We start from the raw sequence: 16543 nt of genomic DNA, 5'->3' as shown, positions 1-16543 counted from the left end.
ATTGTCAGAATCAAGAATATTAAATCTGATATTAAACTGGGGTTTTTAAAGATACTTATTTTCTATTAATATTGACTACAAATTTAAAGCCACCACACTATTAATGTATCAAATGTGAACTTGTACCAAAGTTAAGCAAGTTGCTATAACTGAGGTGCTAATTTTTGCCTTTGGCACAAAAAAAAAAATCAGATACTAAGTTTGCCTTGATTAGGCATAGAACAAGTTTCACAAGAAGTTATAGGAAAAATATGTACTGGACGTCAAGTGAAGTTCAATTCACAGCTCAGACAGCTTTAGGCAATAATCCAGTGTATCTAAACTTCAGTTACCAAATTTACTAAATCAAAATAAAAATGTTACTACTGTCTTAGATCGTAGTATCAACTGAGGGAAGAAAATTGAACAAGTTTTTTTCTCTGTGCCTACTTCATTGAAAGTCTTCCATAAATGTTGTTCTTTTTTGTTGCCAGAAATATAGAAACCTTGAAAATAATGTGTACCGAAAGTCTCTGTAATTCATAAAAGTGGTGAAAAGGTACTTCTGATCATATTATAAAGAAATAAATTATTGCCCCAAAAGCTCATTAACCAGGGTATATATGCCATCTACATAATTCATTTTTAAAAATAAGTTAAAGAGGAATATCTAGTAAAAGCCACAAAGCATGTGTTCTATTGTTTATTTAAAGTGAAATTTTGTTTGTAATAATCAGATATACACACGTTTCTTGCTCAGCCTACAGTTTCTTGCTTTTGATACCGAAGCATCACATGATATACTCCGAGTTTGGGATGGTCCACCCGAAAATGAGATGCTTCTAAAGGAAATCAGTGGATCTCTTATCCCCGAAGGAATCCACAGCACCCTCAACATAGTGACCATACAGTTTGACACAGATTTCTATATCAGTAAATCCGGATTTGCCATTCAATTCTCAAGTGAGTGTTTCCTTTTTCATTTCTTAAAGACAAAACGGGGTTGCTATTTAACAGTCCTGTGAAATTGATGGTGCCAAAATTTGGTTTTAAAATGTTAGTGATCCTAGTAAGTATTCTCATTTATACCATTCTTATTCTTCTACATTTAAGGTCAAACAGAGTTGGGGAAAGTGCTATTAACTTTGAACATATTTAGAATTTCTCTCCAGTTATGAAAGTAATTATGCTTAAAGTAAAAGCGGTGCTAAAATAATCCTATCAAAATGTTCATGTAAGTTGAGCATTTCTCATCCAGAGTACTTAGGGTCAGGAGTGTTTCAGATTCCAGAATTTTTTCACGTTTGGGGGTATTTACAGGTATCTTGTGAGACATCAAGGCAAAGTCAAAACACAAAATTCACCCATGTTTCATATACAACTTACCCATATTGCCAGGACCTGAGTTTATCTGATATTTTTAATGCACCTGCCAATCACACGAGGTCAGATCTGGAATTTTGCACATTTGGATTATTTCATGTTCACTAATTAAGGAGTATTTAGACTGTAATCTGAAATACCTTAATAGTATAATATTTTAAAATATGGTATTCTGTAGGTAATGAAGTAAATGAATCCTTGCAATTACCAATAAAGCAAATCTATATTTTAAATTTCATTTTTTTCTGTGAAATATAAGAATTGTAAATCCACAAATGTATTTGACAAAAAGAATTGAGACTTTTTAATTAAAAATTTTCTACATCAGTGAAACAACCCTTAATGTAAATTATCACCAGGTTCTTGGCTTGTTTTGTTTGCACTAAGTACCTACATGTATGTTGTACTGAAAAAGGAATTGCAGTATAGTGGTTAAATAAAATGAATGAAAATTTAAAAATTTTAAATGGTAATTTTACTTTTATTGCCATCATAGTATTTATTTGAAAAGATTGCCCAATGAAGCTTTTATTAACCTCAAAATTTTCTGTTAATCTATTTTTCTATTAATCTATCAAAATTTGCATGAGCATATGTGGAATGGGTAAAGCTTGTTATCAAACTCGTACATCAAACAATCAAGTAACACTGATGATTTCTTCTGTATTATATGAATGAAGCTCACATGAGATAAAGAAGTCCAGAAGTCAACATCGGTTGTAAATTTGTTCTTTTTTGATTTTTTCTAAATTCTGAAACTAACGATTCCTTTTTTTTTAACCTTAAATGAACAGTAGTGTTTCCCATTTAAATTGTCACTATATTGTGTTTAAAAGTCAGCATACAGTAATGTGAAAAAGTGCTTCAAATGTAGCATTTACAATCATGAAGATATGTGTTTGGTTTATATAAACAGACTCTTCTGTTCATTTCTAGGAATTTTTACTAAAGCTATCCCCATGAATTTAGTAGTGCATCTTTGCATTTATTGTGTAGATAGCACATATTATAGTTATAGAAACTGTACATATTATACTACAAGTTTAATAAATCTGCCTTCATATGGTTGTTTGAAGATGAGGAAATTTATAGTATTGATGCATCTTAAAACTTAATTATTGATGTTATTTATTGTTGATAGCATTAATCATGCAAAATTGCCTCCTAAAGTGTCTTTTGTAATACATATTTACATAGATTTCTAAGTGTTAAGATTTCAAGTGAAAATGTTTTATCATATTTTATCATATATGAGGTCTTTATTAGTGCCAAGAGCCACCTTAAGTGGTTTATATGAATGATCTCAGTTAATCCTTAGAAAAGCTATGTAAAATATGGTGTATTGTTTCCAGTTCCCAAATATATACTGTGAGGGTCCGAAAGTTAATTAATTTGCGTATTTCTAGCAGATGCCTGGTGATATGACTCATACCCACGTGTGTCTGAAAGTAGATTAGCATAACATGTTTTGTACATAGTAAATGCTTAGCAGATAATACAATTATTAGTCTATCATTATGCAGGATACATGTGTTGATTTCCTAGAGAAAATAAAAAGCTTTCACTCATATACTATTAGCTGCAATGAAGTTCTATATCTTAATCACTTGTTCCTAATTATGACACCAAGGGGCCCATCAAAGATCACCTTTCAAAAAAGTAGGTTTTGTATACAAACAATTCTTAATAAGGAATGAATAACTATAGATCACGCATGCTCATTTAAGAAGAACAGTGGTCATCTTTGGTTCTCACTATTTTGCCTGTAGGCAGCAAGCTAATTCTAAGATAGAATTTAAAGTAAGGAATATTAGAAAAAGTTATACTGATTTTCAAAGAAACAAGATATACTAAAGTGAGTGTAAATGGACCATACACTGACTATCTATTCTTTTAGGACAAATTTGGATTTTAGATTATGATGACTACTTTAATGCCTACCCAAATTTCTCTTCTCTCGATGATCTATTTTATCCTATTCATTCATTCATTCATTCATTCATTCATTCATTCAAGAAGAGGTTAAGGAGCAGATATTAAATATACTTATCTCCAACTTATCTCCAATGTATTCTCAAATATCTCTTCTCTTTTATTCAGGCAAATCATAATCACACCCCCCCCACACACACATACACTGCTATTTTCTAACAGTAAAATGTCACCTTGAATGTGATTTCTTCTTTCTTGTACTTAAATGCTGTTCATGCTGCCAAACATGCAACCAAAACTCTTTGATAAAAGGTTCTCTGATTGTTCAGTCTCATGATCTTTGCATAATTGTAATTTCCTTTCCAAATAAAGATGAAAATGTAGGTTTTACCAATTCATTGCTCTAAGGATACTCTCATTATGTGATCCTTGTTCCTCTAAATATATGGTGGGTTCCTTTGTTGACCCAATTATGTACTTCAATGACCAAACCTAATAAATGTTTAGAATAAGAGAGCAGTATTAAAAATGATACTTAAAAATAGTCACAAGTTTGGACAGTCCTATCATTAAGATGTTTTGTGATTTTAATGTTCAATTTTGTATTCATCAATCTTTCATACTCCACCACCCCACTCCCATTGCTTTTTTTTTGAGCAAACATTCGTTTGAAAGACAAAATAATCAATTAAAAATAAAGAGAACATAATGCAAGCAATGAAACATATTTCACCAAGCTTGGCGAAAAGTAAATTTAACTGGAATGTAGGTCACACACCAGCTTTGTAATCTTCATCAGGCCCCTATCAGCAACCTTGTGACTTCTACTTCATGATGTTCTCGTCCTTTGTAGGAGCTGTCACTTTGCTTCTTGCTGATATAGTCTGCAAAGCACTTTTGCTTAATCAGAGCTACTTAAGTCTGACACTGGCACCTCATGCTGTGCTGTGTGCTGTCCTTGGTTCTCAGCAGTCAGTTTCTATATCCCTGCTTAAGTTTGTAATCTGCCCGCCTTGTTACACTTCGGGTCCACTGGGAAGACATGCTTCGGCATCATGCTGTCATTTGCCCAAAGAATAGCTGATTTTGACAGAGCATTTTCTATACTCATCACTCTTTGACCTCTCTGTTAAGATTCTGTCCCTGCTGGGTAATACAAAATACAAAGGCTGGGAGCTTAAAGTGCTGGAAATTCTCAAGGAAATGGATCCCTTAGCCACGAGAGGTTGAAGTCCTCCCGTCCTAAAGGACTGTGTGGTGCCTCTGCCTTTGTTCCATGCTCATTATTGTCCACTGCACGGCTATGATGGTCAGCTAACCACTTACTCCATCATTCCTCCAGCTAAACTTGTTGCCAATATTTCTACCTGACTGAGCTTACTGCAATGCAAATGGCCCCTCAATCCTCAGTTAAAAAAAATATTACTTAATGACAACATGGCTCTAAACTCAGAGCCATGACATTATGCTTAAGATCGTCACAATTTGTACCCCACCTGCCTGTCAGCCTCACCCCTTCACTATTTAGATGCATCCAGTTATCTACACTATCCTGAAACAATAATAGCCTCTCACACTTGTATTTCTTTTGCAAACTTCCTTGCATATTCTTGGAACATTTATGCCGACATTCAAAATCTATAAAGTCTTAGTCATTTTACTCACCTCACATCAAATGCCACTTCCACTATCAAGGATATTCTAGGCAGAATGGGTCACTTTGACATTTGCACTACACTGTCACTATGTGCATATTATATTAGAACTATCGTATGCCCTGGTTTATGCAGGACATTTTTGGTTTATGCCTACAGTCCTGGCATCTTGATTTATTTGACATTGGGATTGCATTTTCCCATCTTTTAGAAATCATCAGTATTAAAACTTCAGATAAAATAAGCCACAGCCTGTATGTTAGACATCTGTTTTTCAGCTCTGGTGATATACGATGTCTATTTCTAATGCTCAGAGAAATCATAACAAATAATGAAAAATGCGTGACAAATTCTCAGAATTGGCATTTATTTCCCAGTATGTTCCAGATACTACGTAATTCACACCTTCCTTTCAAGGAGAACATGTAGGACAACTTACAGATGAAATAAAATTTCCTCAGACTGGAATCCTTAACCTTTCTTACCCTGGATGGTAACAGAAGAGACATTTCACAAGTAATGCTCTTACAGCTACTTTGGTGTGTAACTACCAGTTATGGAAAGTTACACAACACTACCAGGTCTTGAATAGTCGGGACTCATGTGAAACACGTGTTCTTGAACTATGTGAAGCAGTTTTTAAACCTGTAAAATGTAATCTGAATGCTTTTCTTCATGATTACATGAATAGCAGTGAGTTTTCCATTGTTATTTGCTATACAGTGTAAGTTCAAACCCAAGTACTTTATCAGAACATTTCTCTTTTGACTTTTTAAAGCACATGCTTAATGGAAGTGTTTATTGAATATCCATTTCTTAAGAAGATTGATTTCCTCCAGTGTATTGAGAATAAAAGTCAGTTCAGCTAATGTGACTGTAAGGAAAAGCCCAATCAGAGATCACCAAGGATGTCACACGAAACTGCCTTGCAAAAGCTGAGTCAGGCAGCAGGGAAGGATAGAGAGTAACCTTTTGATGGCTGTTTATAAATATAAGTATTATAGTTGGCTCAGAAATTCACTGAGTTTCACATGATTTCATTTCAATAAAACGTTTATATAAGCAGTAAACTTTTTTAGAGGGGCTGAATATGCTGATTGTCTTTCTTTATAAAGACAAAAATTACTAGAATATTCAATTAAATGAGACATTATTGCCTCAGGCCTTGCTTTACCATTTTGTAAGCTAATGAGTAGGGTGAGTATACATGCCAAGACACAAAACATAGTTAAATGATGACTGTACATAGGGAAAATGTATTAAGCACATCTTCAGCATTTTGAAGTACCAGATGTATTAAGTATGCGTGGATCATTTTAAAGTACTTGTCTGCAATGGAAGACTTCCTCATTTTCTTTTAATATGATAAGAAAAATTACCAGTGTCTACATATCTGTAATCCCAGTTACTGAGGAGACTGAGGCAGGAAGATAGAAAGTTACAGATCAGCATAGGTAATTTAATGTCCCCCCCCCACCAAAAAAAAAAAAAGCGATAAAAAGAATCAATTGGGATGTAAACTGGCACTTTATGGATTCAACCCTGTACCGAAATGAAAGTTAACATGAGGTCTACCTTTGTCATTCCACAGTTTATCTCTGAATTTGTTGATTTCGTAAACTTTGCATAAGTTGAAACATATAGTATTTATCTGTCAGTGATGGGCTTATTCCATTAGGTGGAATATTTTAAAGATTGATCCGTGAGGTCACTTATTTAAGCCTGAAATATTGTATCCTAAGGATTCTATTATGTGTACATACCACATTTTCTCTGTCTACGGACACCAAGGGTACTTCAGTGTCTTAGCTACTGGTGCTGCAATGAATGTGGGAGTGGCAGTATCTTTACCAGACACAGATGTCAGTTCTTTTGGATAAAATCCAGGAAGTACAACTACTTTACTGTAGTTATATTTTCAATTCTTGAAGACTTGTCACACTATTTCTTCCAGTAGCTGAAGAGTTTTGCTTTTCCACACTGTTCAAGTCTTCCAACTTTCATATATTCTTCCAATTCGTGTTTTTGTTTCTCTTTGCTCTTGCTCTACTAGGAATAAAACACAGAGCCTTCTCAATGAGCTACATCCCCAGAACTTTATTTTTTATTTTGAGACAAGTAAATTGCCTAGGGTGGGGTGGAGCTTGAGATCCTCCTGTCTCAGCCTCTCAGATTGCTGGATTTATAGGTACGCCTTAGTTGCTTTCTCATTGCTGGGAAAAATACCTGATACGTGCAATTGTAAACAGGAAATCTTTATTTTAGCACACTGTTTGTAAAGGTTTCATCACATAGTTGGTTGCCTCCAACGCAGTGTGGAATGGCATGGCAGAGAGGTTTGCTCCTGGCACAGTAGACAGAAAGTAGAATGGCATCAAGGGAAGAGAGGAGATATTCTTTCCAGGCTACACTCCAAGGACCAATCTCCTATGAACAGGCTTTAACTCTCAACATCATATTAAGCTATGAACTGGTCACTAGACTAACCCACTGATGAGTACCATGTCCGTATGATCCAATCACCTACCCCAAACACCAACTATGAGCTCATGAGGCTTGGGGAGGACACCCAAATATAAACTGTAAGACCTATGCTATTACATCTGGATCATTCTTTTTGTTTTGGATAATATCATCCTGAATGTCACAAGGTGATATATCACTGTACTTTGATCTGCATGATTAGTTATATTAACCAGGTATTAATATGCTTATTGATCATTTTTACACCTTCTTTTGAAAAATGCCCATTCAAGTCCTTAGTTCATATTGAATTATGCTATTTGCCTTTTCCATTGATCTGTAAGGATCCTTGTATATTTTTGTATTACTCTCTGATGTAGTTTGTATCAACTGAAAAATATTTTCTCCCTTCCTGTAGATTGCTGTTTCATTCTGTTGTATCTTTTGCTATGCAAAAGCTTTGCATTTGGATGTAGCTCTCATATTTATTTTCACTTGTGTTGCCTGTGCTTTTCGTGTCATTGCAAAGATTGATACCATGAAGGTTTTTTCCTCTGTTTTCTTACAGTTCTTTTAGTTTCAGGTCTTACATTAAAGTTTTTAATCCATTTTGCAATGATTCTTCTAGATCATGTAAGAGCCCAATTTCACTTGTTTGCAAGTAGACACCCACTTTTCAAACACGAATTGTTGAGGGTACAAATTGTGCATTCTTGATATTCTTATCAAAAAGTCAGTCAACAAAGCTGGGTGTGGTGGCACACAGCTGTAATTCCAACACTCTGGAGGCGGGAGGGAGGAGAATTGCTGTGAGTTTAAGGCCAGCTTGGGCTACATTGTTCAAGGCTGGGCTGAACTACAGAGGAAAACTCTGTCTTAAAAAAGGAAACAAAGCAAAACAAAAGAATCAATATTAGATGCTTGTGTTTATTTCTAGTTTGTCTGATTTGTTCTCTTTTTCTAAATGTCTATCTTTAAGCAATAGATTGCAGTTTGAGTATTATAACTTATGATATATATATATATATTTAAATATATACTATATTTTCAAACATATTCAGATATTTAAATGCATTTGAATATATATTCATATGTATTTTAAAATGTATATATTTGAAATCTGAAACTTTGATGCCTTCTGCATTGTTCTTTCATAAGATTAATGTCATTATTGAGATGATTTGTGCTTTCAGATGAATTGCAAAATCTTTTTTTTTAATTTTCAGTTAAAAATGTCATTGGGATTTTGACAGAGATTAGTTTAAAGCTATAAATCACTCTGGGTGTTATAGATATTTTAATAATAATAAAGACATACATTTGTTTTTTTTTTTTTAAGTTTCTTTCACTATGTTTCACAACTTTTGTAAAAAAAATTTAACCTCTAAGGGTAGTTTTATTCCTAAATATCGTAGTTGATGTTATTTTAAGTGGTATTTTAAGTATCATATTTGTTGTTATTTTAAGTGGAATTATTTTCCAAAATATGTTTTCAGAATAGTGTTATTATGTAGAAATACAACTGATTTTTGCGTGATGATTTTGTATCCTGCAACTTTACTAAATTATTGTAACTGTAGATTACTTGGGATATTTTACAGATAAGATTATGTCATCTACAAATAGGAGAAGTAATGCTCATTTAAATGTTTTTAGTAAATGGTTTCACCTAAATCTTTTTACCAGAATTCAAAAATAAAAATACATAAATACAAGTTTTGAAGGTGTAGCTTGGTGGTAGATGATACAACAGATGAGATCCTGGTTTTGATCCCCAGGTTGACACCAAACACATACAAGTACACCCACTATCGTGGCTTATGAAGACAACAATTGAATATATCAACAATTCAAAATACATTTTACAATATGAGTAAAAACACAAATATATTGAAAAATCCCTGAAGAAATGTTTTAAATGTATAAATAAATCAAAGTGCAAAATAAAAGATTAAGAATGGGAAACAGCAAGATAGATCTTTAGCAAATGAGAAAGGGATCAAGAGATGGAGACAAAACCAAGTATGGTGGTTCATGCCTGTAATCTCAACACTCCGAGCCAGGCAGCAGGACTGCCGCAAGTTTGAGGCCAGCCTCAATCTGTGTCAAGTAAAAACAAAAAGAAGGAAAAGAGATGTAAAAAGAAGAAGATGTGTTATTTACACATAGTAACTGTCCACAGTGAGTGCAAACATTATGTACCACAAATGTGTAGTAATAAGAATAAGTTTCAAAAGTATTGAACACAGAATAGAAACCATTTAAAGAATGAACATATGTACAAAAATGACAAATTTGCATAATTTTTAATATTCAGATAATATACACAAATATATTTGTTGTGCATATTCTACCTATCTCTAGAAAATATTTCATCTTTAAAATAGATTTGTAGAAATGAATACTTTATTTTACGACATTCACCAATGTAATATCAATTTTGCTCAATACATATTTTGAATTATACAATTTTAATTGCTTTTAACTTCCTGTTTTAAGCTTAAGAACTCTTTCTTTGAATAAAAAAAAAATCAGAGTTTAACAGCAGTTATAGTATTTTAAATCTGTGCACCCATGTTCTGTCCCTGTTTACTGTGTTGCTTTGCAGAGTCAGGATGCTAGTCTGCTGTCCTGCAGAATGCAACACAGTATCTACTGCTTGGTGCTTAATACATGTTAATGACCCTGATTTCCTGGAAACAGCTTCTAAGAATGTGAAAGTCAAATCAGAGAAGTACAAAATATTATGCATGAGAAAAAATGTGAAACAATTTTAATATAATTTCTTTATTCTAGTGATCCTCAAATATAATTCTGTTTCACATTTGACTCTTACATAATCTTCTGTAATATTTGGATATATCTTGTAAAGACAATAAGAAGGTTTCACTTTTTGGGATCCACGAAATCAGATTATTGACTCTACTGCCACTTTTGCCACAGTACTGGAGTATTAAAATCAGTAAAGGCATGGAAATGTTGTATCTTATAGAATTTCTGACATCCAGCACTTACCTAGTTCTATAGTTATTCGGTAAAATAAAATGTTTGTGCATTTTGAAAAGAGATTTTTATCTACTTTGAAGAATAGTGTAGCAATGGTACTCAAGAGGAAAGTTTTCCATGCAGTAATTAAGCAGATTTGTTTCCCTCTTGAGTTGATGGAAATCTCTCTTGCTGCCATCCATTTTAACCCAACTTGCTGTATCATTAGTGAAATCCTTAGTAAAATAATGCATTTCTAAGACAGCCACATATCGGAGGAACCGGCAAAGTTTATGCCTAATAATGTCAAGCATGCTTTATTAAATTCATGGATCGTATGTACATATAGAAAGGGCTCGATCAAGGACAAAATTCTTCAGAGTGAAACCTAGCTCTAGGTTACCATCTGCATTTCAAATATTTTCTTATTGATTTGACTTTAGATGAAATTTTTCTTCTAGGTTAAATATTCCCATTTCCCAACTTGATTTCCTCATACATACTAAAGTGAAGAAGGGTGTGACATATTTAAGTCAATACAAAAATATAAAGCAAGGTAAAACTAGAAAAGAAATGTAAGGTCTTGTGAACTGCAAATTTGGATTATGAACTTGAAGTCTCCAGACAGATTGCAACATCATATAAAAGCATTTCTTAGACAGATTACACAGTGATTAGTAAAATGAACTGCTCTTGAAAGAGTTATTTCAGAAATGATAATTCATAGACCTATAATTGCTGGAACAGGACTTAAAGAATTTATCAGGAAGGTAAACTATTGTCATACCAGTTTACAGATAAATCAGTAAAGTTCATAGAATGAATATAGCCTGATCAATATCCTTTTAAAAAATATAATGGAGATCGAAGTCTAAGTCTCCTGCTTTTAGTAACACTGTTGAGTCACAGGAAATTCTCAGCTTTGCTTTTTGAAAAATTTTCACATAAACAAATTTATAGTCTGAAAGTCAGCTTGCTAAACAAAAAGAATGCATGAGAATCTGGCAGTGATGTTATACTAAGCAACGTGATGAGAATGTGCAGCGTTCCCTTGGCACAGTGGTGCGCCCCTCATTTCTACATTCTGGGAGGCCAATGTAGAGGGATCATCAGTTCACGCATGCCTTACTGAGACCATGTCTCAAAAAAGCAGTAATTAAAGAAGGAAGGGAAAAGAAAAAAAAAAGATTTAAATTTGTAAATATACACTTAAGATAGCTAAAATGATTGTATTACTAATTCTATTGTTCTTGGAGCAAAACAGCAAGATTCATAGGATTAGATCAATTTTGCATGTTTATATCTGGTAATCTGAAGAACTCTTTTGAAGATAACTATGCAAAATAACAACTTTAGTTATGTTCCTACCACCTTGCTTTGAAAGTCTATGTTCCTATTGTTTTGGGTTCTTCATTATTGTTATTTATTTGTCTCTTTTGTTTCTTGTTTTTCTTGTATTTTGTTTTGTCTGATTTAGTTTTTCCCTGTAATACAGAAAAGATTGATGTACGTGTATAGGGTTATACATGCCTAGCTCTTCTTCTAAAGAGGTTACAAGAATTGATTTTATTGCATATGATGGTATCAACAGCTGCTTAGAAGAAAACAAGACATTATGATAGCCATAGCCGATTTTCTGTAATCTTGTTTGAAGTCCAATAATGCTTTTATTCTTTTTTTGGATTGTTTTTAGTCTATTTTCTATTATTTGATTTCAATCTGTGTGAAGGTATAAGAGACATTGTGGTAGCCATTGTTGACTTTCCTATTGTCTGGTTTTGAAGGCCAGCAATGCATTCATTCTTCTGTTTTAATTAATTTTATACTATCTTGTTTTGTTTGAATTCATTGTGTGTGAAGATATGGACAACTATTTCAAAGAAAACAAATAACATTATGGTAACCACTGTTGATTTCCTGTTGTCTTGTTTTAAAATCCTATGTTACTTGCATTGTTTTGTTCTGGTCTGCTTTGTTCTGTTCTGTTTTGTTTTGTTTTACTGTCTTTAAAATAAAAAAAGGAAAAAAAGTCGTTGGAGTGTAGTTCACTGTCCTTGAGTTTAATTCTCCTGCAAAAGAAAAAGAGAGAGAGAAAATAATTTAGACATTATCTGTGACTTAAAAATTCAAGAAACCATTCATATTTTAGTAGAAAAGTAGAAATGTACTAGATAAGTTTATGAAATCTGTATTGAATGGAATGCATATTTCTAATGAAATTACACTGTCAGGGGGGAGGAGACATAAAATAAGAAATCAGAAGCATATATATAGCACAGAATAATACATATGAATAAAAAATGACAATTTATTCATACATTAATGTTTCTTCTGAAAACATCTTGTTATTCAGAACTGACTAAATAAATGAAAATCTGATATAAATGTTGATGATATGTATTTGAATCAAATTTCTCCAGTTAAAAAAATACTATGTGATGAGACAAACCTTTGCCAAAGAAATGATTAATTTCAATATTTTATTCCTTCAACCATTCCACAGTAATTTTTGTGATCAATTATTTTTTAACTATTTTAGAAGATTTTCTTTAATTTTTTAGTTTGAAAGACAATTTATTTCTTCCTATTGTGTAGCAAAGCTTGATTTGATAAGATGTTGTACAATTAACAAGTGAAGTTAACTTGTTTAGTGGCTTTAGTTCAGTTATTAAGATGGGATATTGCAGAAAGAATTTCTTAAGTAATATGTAAGGTTTCTTTTGTAAGTAGAGCATAAATTATTTATAATGCATGCAAAAAATTCATTTATATGTAATTAGTAAAAAGTAGTCTTTCTTGAAAAATTATTTTTATGGTGTGTAGCAAAATCTATGAAAACAGATTAGATTACATGACTTTTTTCTGGGTAATGAGAATGATAAGTAAAAAAACTATGATACATATGAGGGATTTTGTATAAATGGAATACAGGGCTTTGAGCATATGGGGTAAATGATTTATCATTGAACTATATTCTCAGTGCAAAGTTATTTGTCTAATGGAATGAAAATAGTACCTTTAGACAAAAAACTCTGTCATAGTTATTTACTTCTAATGTGTTATATAACCAGATTGTAAACCTCATTTTGTTATAAATAAATTCTGCCATAACAATTAAAAGCACCACTGTGAAAATATAATATAAAAAGTTTTTTTCATGCCAGGCATGGTGTACCATACATATAATCTCCATCACTCAGAAGGCTGAGGCAGGAGGATTACTGTGGGTTCAAGGCCAGCCTGAATTACACAATGGGAACTTGTTTAATAACAGAATCAAAAGCAAACTCTGATTTTTCATTTTTGACAGTGTTCAATCTGTTTAAGTCAGTGATTTTCTTTGTAGTATGAATTTCAGTCATTTTTTAAAGAAAACAGTTATTTATCAAAACAAAGTTATTTTATCTAATTACTATAACCATTTAGAAGTAAATTAGCAATAACATCAATACCATACGTGAAATTTACAAAGGTGACATTGTAAATTTTCTCTAGCTTTTTACTTTTCAATTAAAACATTTTACAATCTTGCAAAGAGTTTGGACATGTTAAATTAGGAAATCTGTGACCTGTATAGGAGAAAATATGAAATGGTTGAATAGAATGATCATTCACTCAGGAAAGTAATGAAGACAATATGTAAATTAGATAACAGCAAAGTAAAACACAGCATTTAAAACCCTAGGATTGGACGATGTTTTCAGGAATTGTGAAGACAGGGAGACCATTCAACTCTAAATATAAGGTGCATCAGCCCGCAGCAAAGAATTTGAAGATAGCAGGTGTAGTCCACTGCGACAAATGCTGCTGGAAGATACCTGAAAAAGGGCACACAAGTCAGCACTACATTTGTTCGACTGCGTTTAAAATGAGCAGTTTAGTAGTGTACATTTAAGGGTGGTGATAAGAAGAGAGAGCGTTGTGTAGGAATTTCCCGCAGGAGAGAGATTTCCCAGATTTCCTATTAAAGAAAGCAGAGAAATAGGAAAATAGATGTGCATATGTATGTATGTGCGTGTGTGCGTGTGTGCGTGTGTGTGTGTTTGTTTAATAAAAATGAAAAATGTAAACCACATTCGCAAGCTATTGAGAAAGACCTAGAAGCAAACTAGAAAGTGGTGATTCAGACAATACAAGGTATATGTAGGGATGGAGTCTTGGTGAGGTGGAGAGAATTTGATACAAGCAACACATGTCGCAGGCTTAGCTTCACATGGAGCAGACCACTTCTGAAAACAGAGGATTTGGTGCTCAAAACGGTGGGCTGGCAGGTCTGTTGGTGCTCAGAACAGGGTGTTCCTGTCTTGCAGTTCTGCACTCTCAATAAATTATAAGGAGAAAATAAAGCAAAAGAAGAGGTGCAAAGAGGAGCCAGAAAATGAAAGAAGTGCAGTGGAAGTGCCCTTTTTATCGCAGTTATTTAAATACCTGTTTGGAATACTGCGGAGGAATTTTATTTCTATTATTTCTAACAAGAACTACAAAAGTAACCTGAGTCTTTTTGGCTCCCTGTTGGGGTAAAATTACCAGCAGGAAAGATGTTTCTGTGTTTAATAAAGAGATCCAACTAGCTTAATATTATTTGTCTCTCCATTTCAAACTAGGTCTGATCTTCCCCAGTTGTTTTATCTGTAATGTAAATAGCTGTCATGTCCCACTAGTAGAGTATGGCTCTATGTTTTTATTTCTGGTAGTGGGATAGATTTGTGCAGAGACAATACACTATAGTAGTTAACCCCTGGTCTTTGAATCTAAATACAAGCTTTAGTAGAATGAAGCAATTAATATCTCTGGGGCTTATTTATCCTATTTATAAATAGGGATGATATTACTTCATAAGGACATTGACTTTTAGCTTTAATATATAAATATAGCCTCCTACTAAGTGTCATGCTCACACTAAGCTCTCACCCAAAAAGTAATCACTGTCAAGTCATTATTTTTTGGTCGTCATACTAAATTTATTGGCTCTCATAATGAACAACTTATTTTTTAGCTTATGTATATAAGCTATTGAGTGTGACACTATACATACTGATGGAACCTTATAAATAAGACTAATGTTGTCTGGGAAAATGTTGTTTTAAATAAGAAACTGATGGGTTTTAAATATTGTTAACACTGGATGTGAGCTTTAGGACTATGTAATCAGGATCATAGGTATGCAGAGAGCTGTTTTCCTTAAAACTTGACACTTAAACATTAATAACATATTGTTGACATTTTCACTAAGAAATGCCTTTTATAGCAGGCTCAACGTTTTAAAAATATTTTATTACTTTTATTTAAGAAATACCCTTTGGATGTGGTCTCATCTCTGCATTCTCATTTTAACTGTCCCTAAGCAGAATTATGATACTGAAAAACTTTTTAGCATCTTTAAGCCTCAATTTTCTCATCGGAAAAACATTTATAATAATAATACTCAGACTTCCTGTGAATTAAAAGAGACATTGAACATGGTGTTTTAAATGTAGAAAGTACCCAATAAATACTGTTTACCAATGACATTATTCACATCCTGGTATTTATATATACTTTTCCCATGATCACCAGTTTTACGCAATAAACTAGCAAAAGGAGCAGAATATGCAGTTATATTACAGTCTGGCCATGAGATAATTTCTGTTCTAGATTAACAAAAAGATACATGCCCAGTTCTTTAGATCTGAAGTTTTCTGAATGACAGAAAAGTCATCTTTTATTGTCAGTTTTATTGAATTTTTCTGTCAAATTCAAATTATATTTAGATGTATATAAGCTAGTTCATTTTCCAGAATGTTTTATCAAGGACATCTTTATTAAGTGGAAAAATAAGATGTAAGAACTTGCATCACTGCTGGAATTTCTGATTCCTTTGTACCGATCTCAGAAAAAATGAAGCATAAAGGGCTGACAGAGATACAGAGAACATTTCATTAATTGAATTTGAAGTGATTTGAAATAAAGAAATTTAAAACAGGAAGAGAAACCACCAGTGTTAATACATCAGTGCTTAGTATAGTATTTTATATACGTTTTTTATTTTTAAAATAATTGACAAAGTATTTAATTACAGAAAAAAATCCCTCATTTCATTCACTATGTTAGAATGAGGTAACATAAAGAGGTCAAATTTGTACTTCAAATTTGTATAACGGGGCCAG

The 16543-nt window shown here is 32.8% G+C and overlaps 1 protein-coding gene across 8 annotated transcripts in view; it reads left to right on the top strand.

The window, feature by feature from the left end:
• The window catches only part of Csmd3 (CUB and Sushi multiple domains 3), a 1082130-nt gene that overhangs the window by 819102 nt on the left and 246485 nt on the right, over positions 1–16543 (top strand). For all 8 annotated transcript variants that reach the window (XM_063257640.1, XM_063257641.1, XM_063257642.1 and 5 more), the window contains one exon: positions 740–942. In XM_063257640.1, coding sequence (XP_063113710.1) covers positions 740–942 — 203 coding nt within the window. The remainder of the gene's footprint in view (positions 1–739; positions 943–16543) is intronic.

The sequence above is a fragment of the Cavia porcellus genome, unplaced genomic scaffold, assembly GCF_034190915.1.
Source record: "Cavia porcellus strain 051 isolate PalLab524CR breed Dunkin Hartley unplaced genomic scaffold, mCavPor4.1 scaffold_10, whole genome shotgun sequence".
Taxonomy (NCBI): Eukaryota; Metazoa; Chordata; class Mammalia; order Rodentia; family Caviidae; genus Cavia; species Cavia porcellus.
Note: the sequence above shows the minus strand (reverse complement) of the source record. Positions and strands in the feature narration are given on the sequence as shown.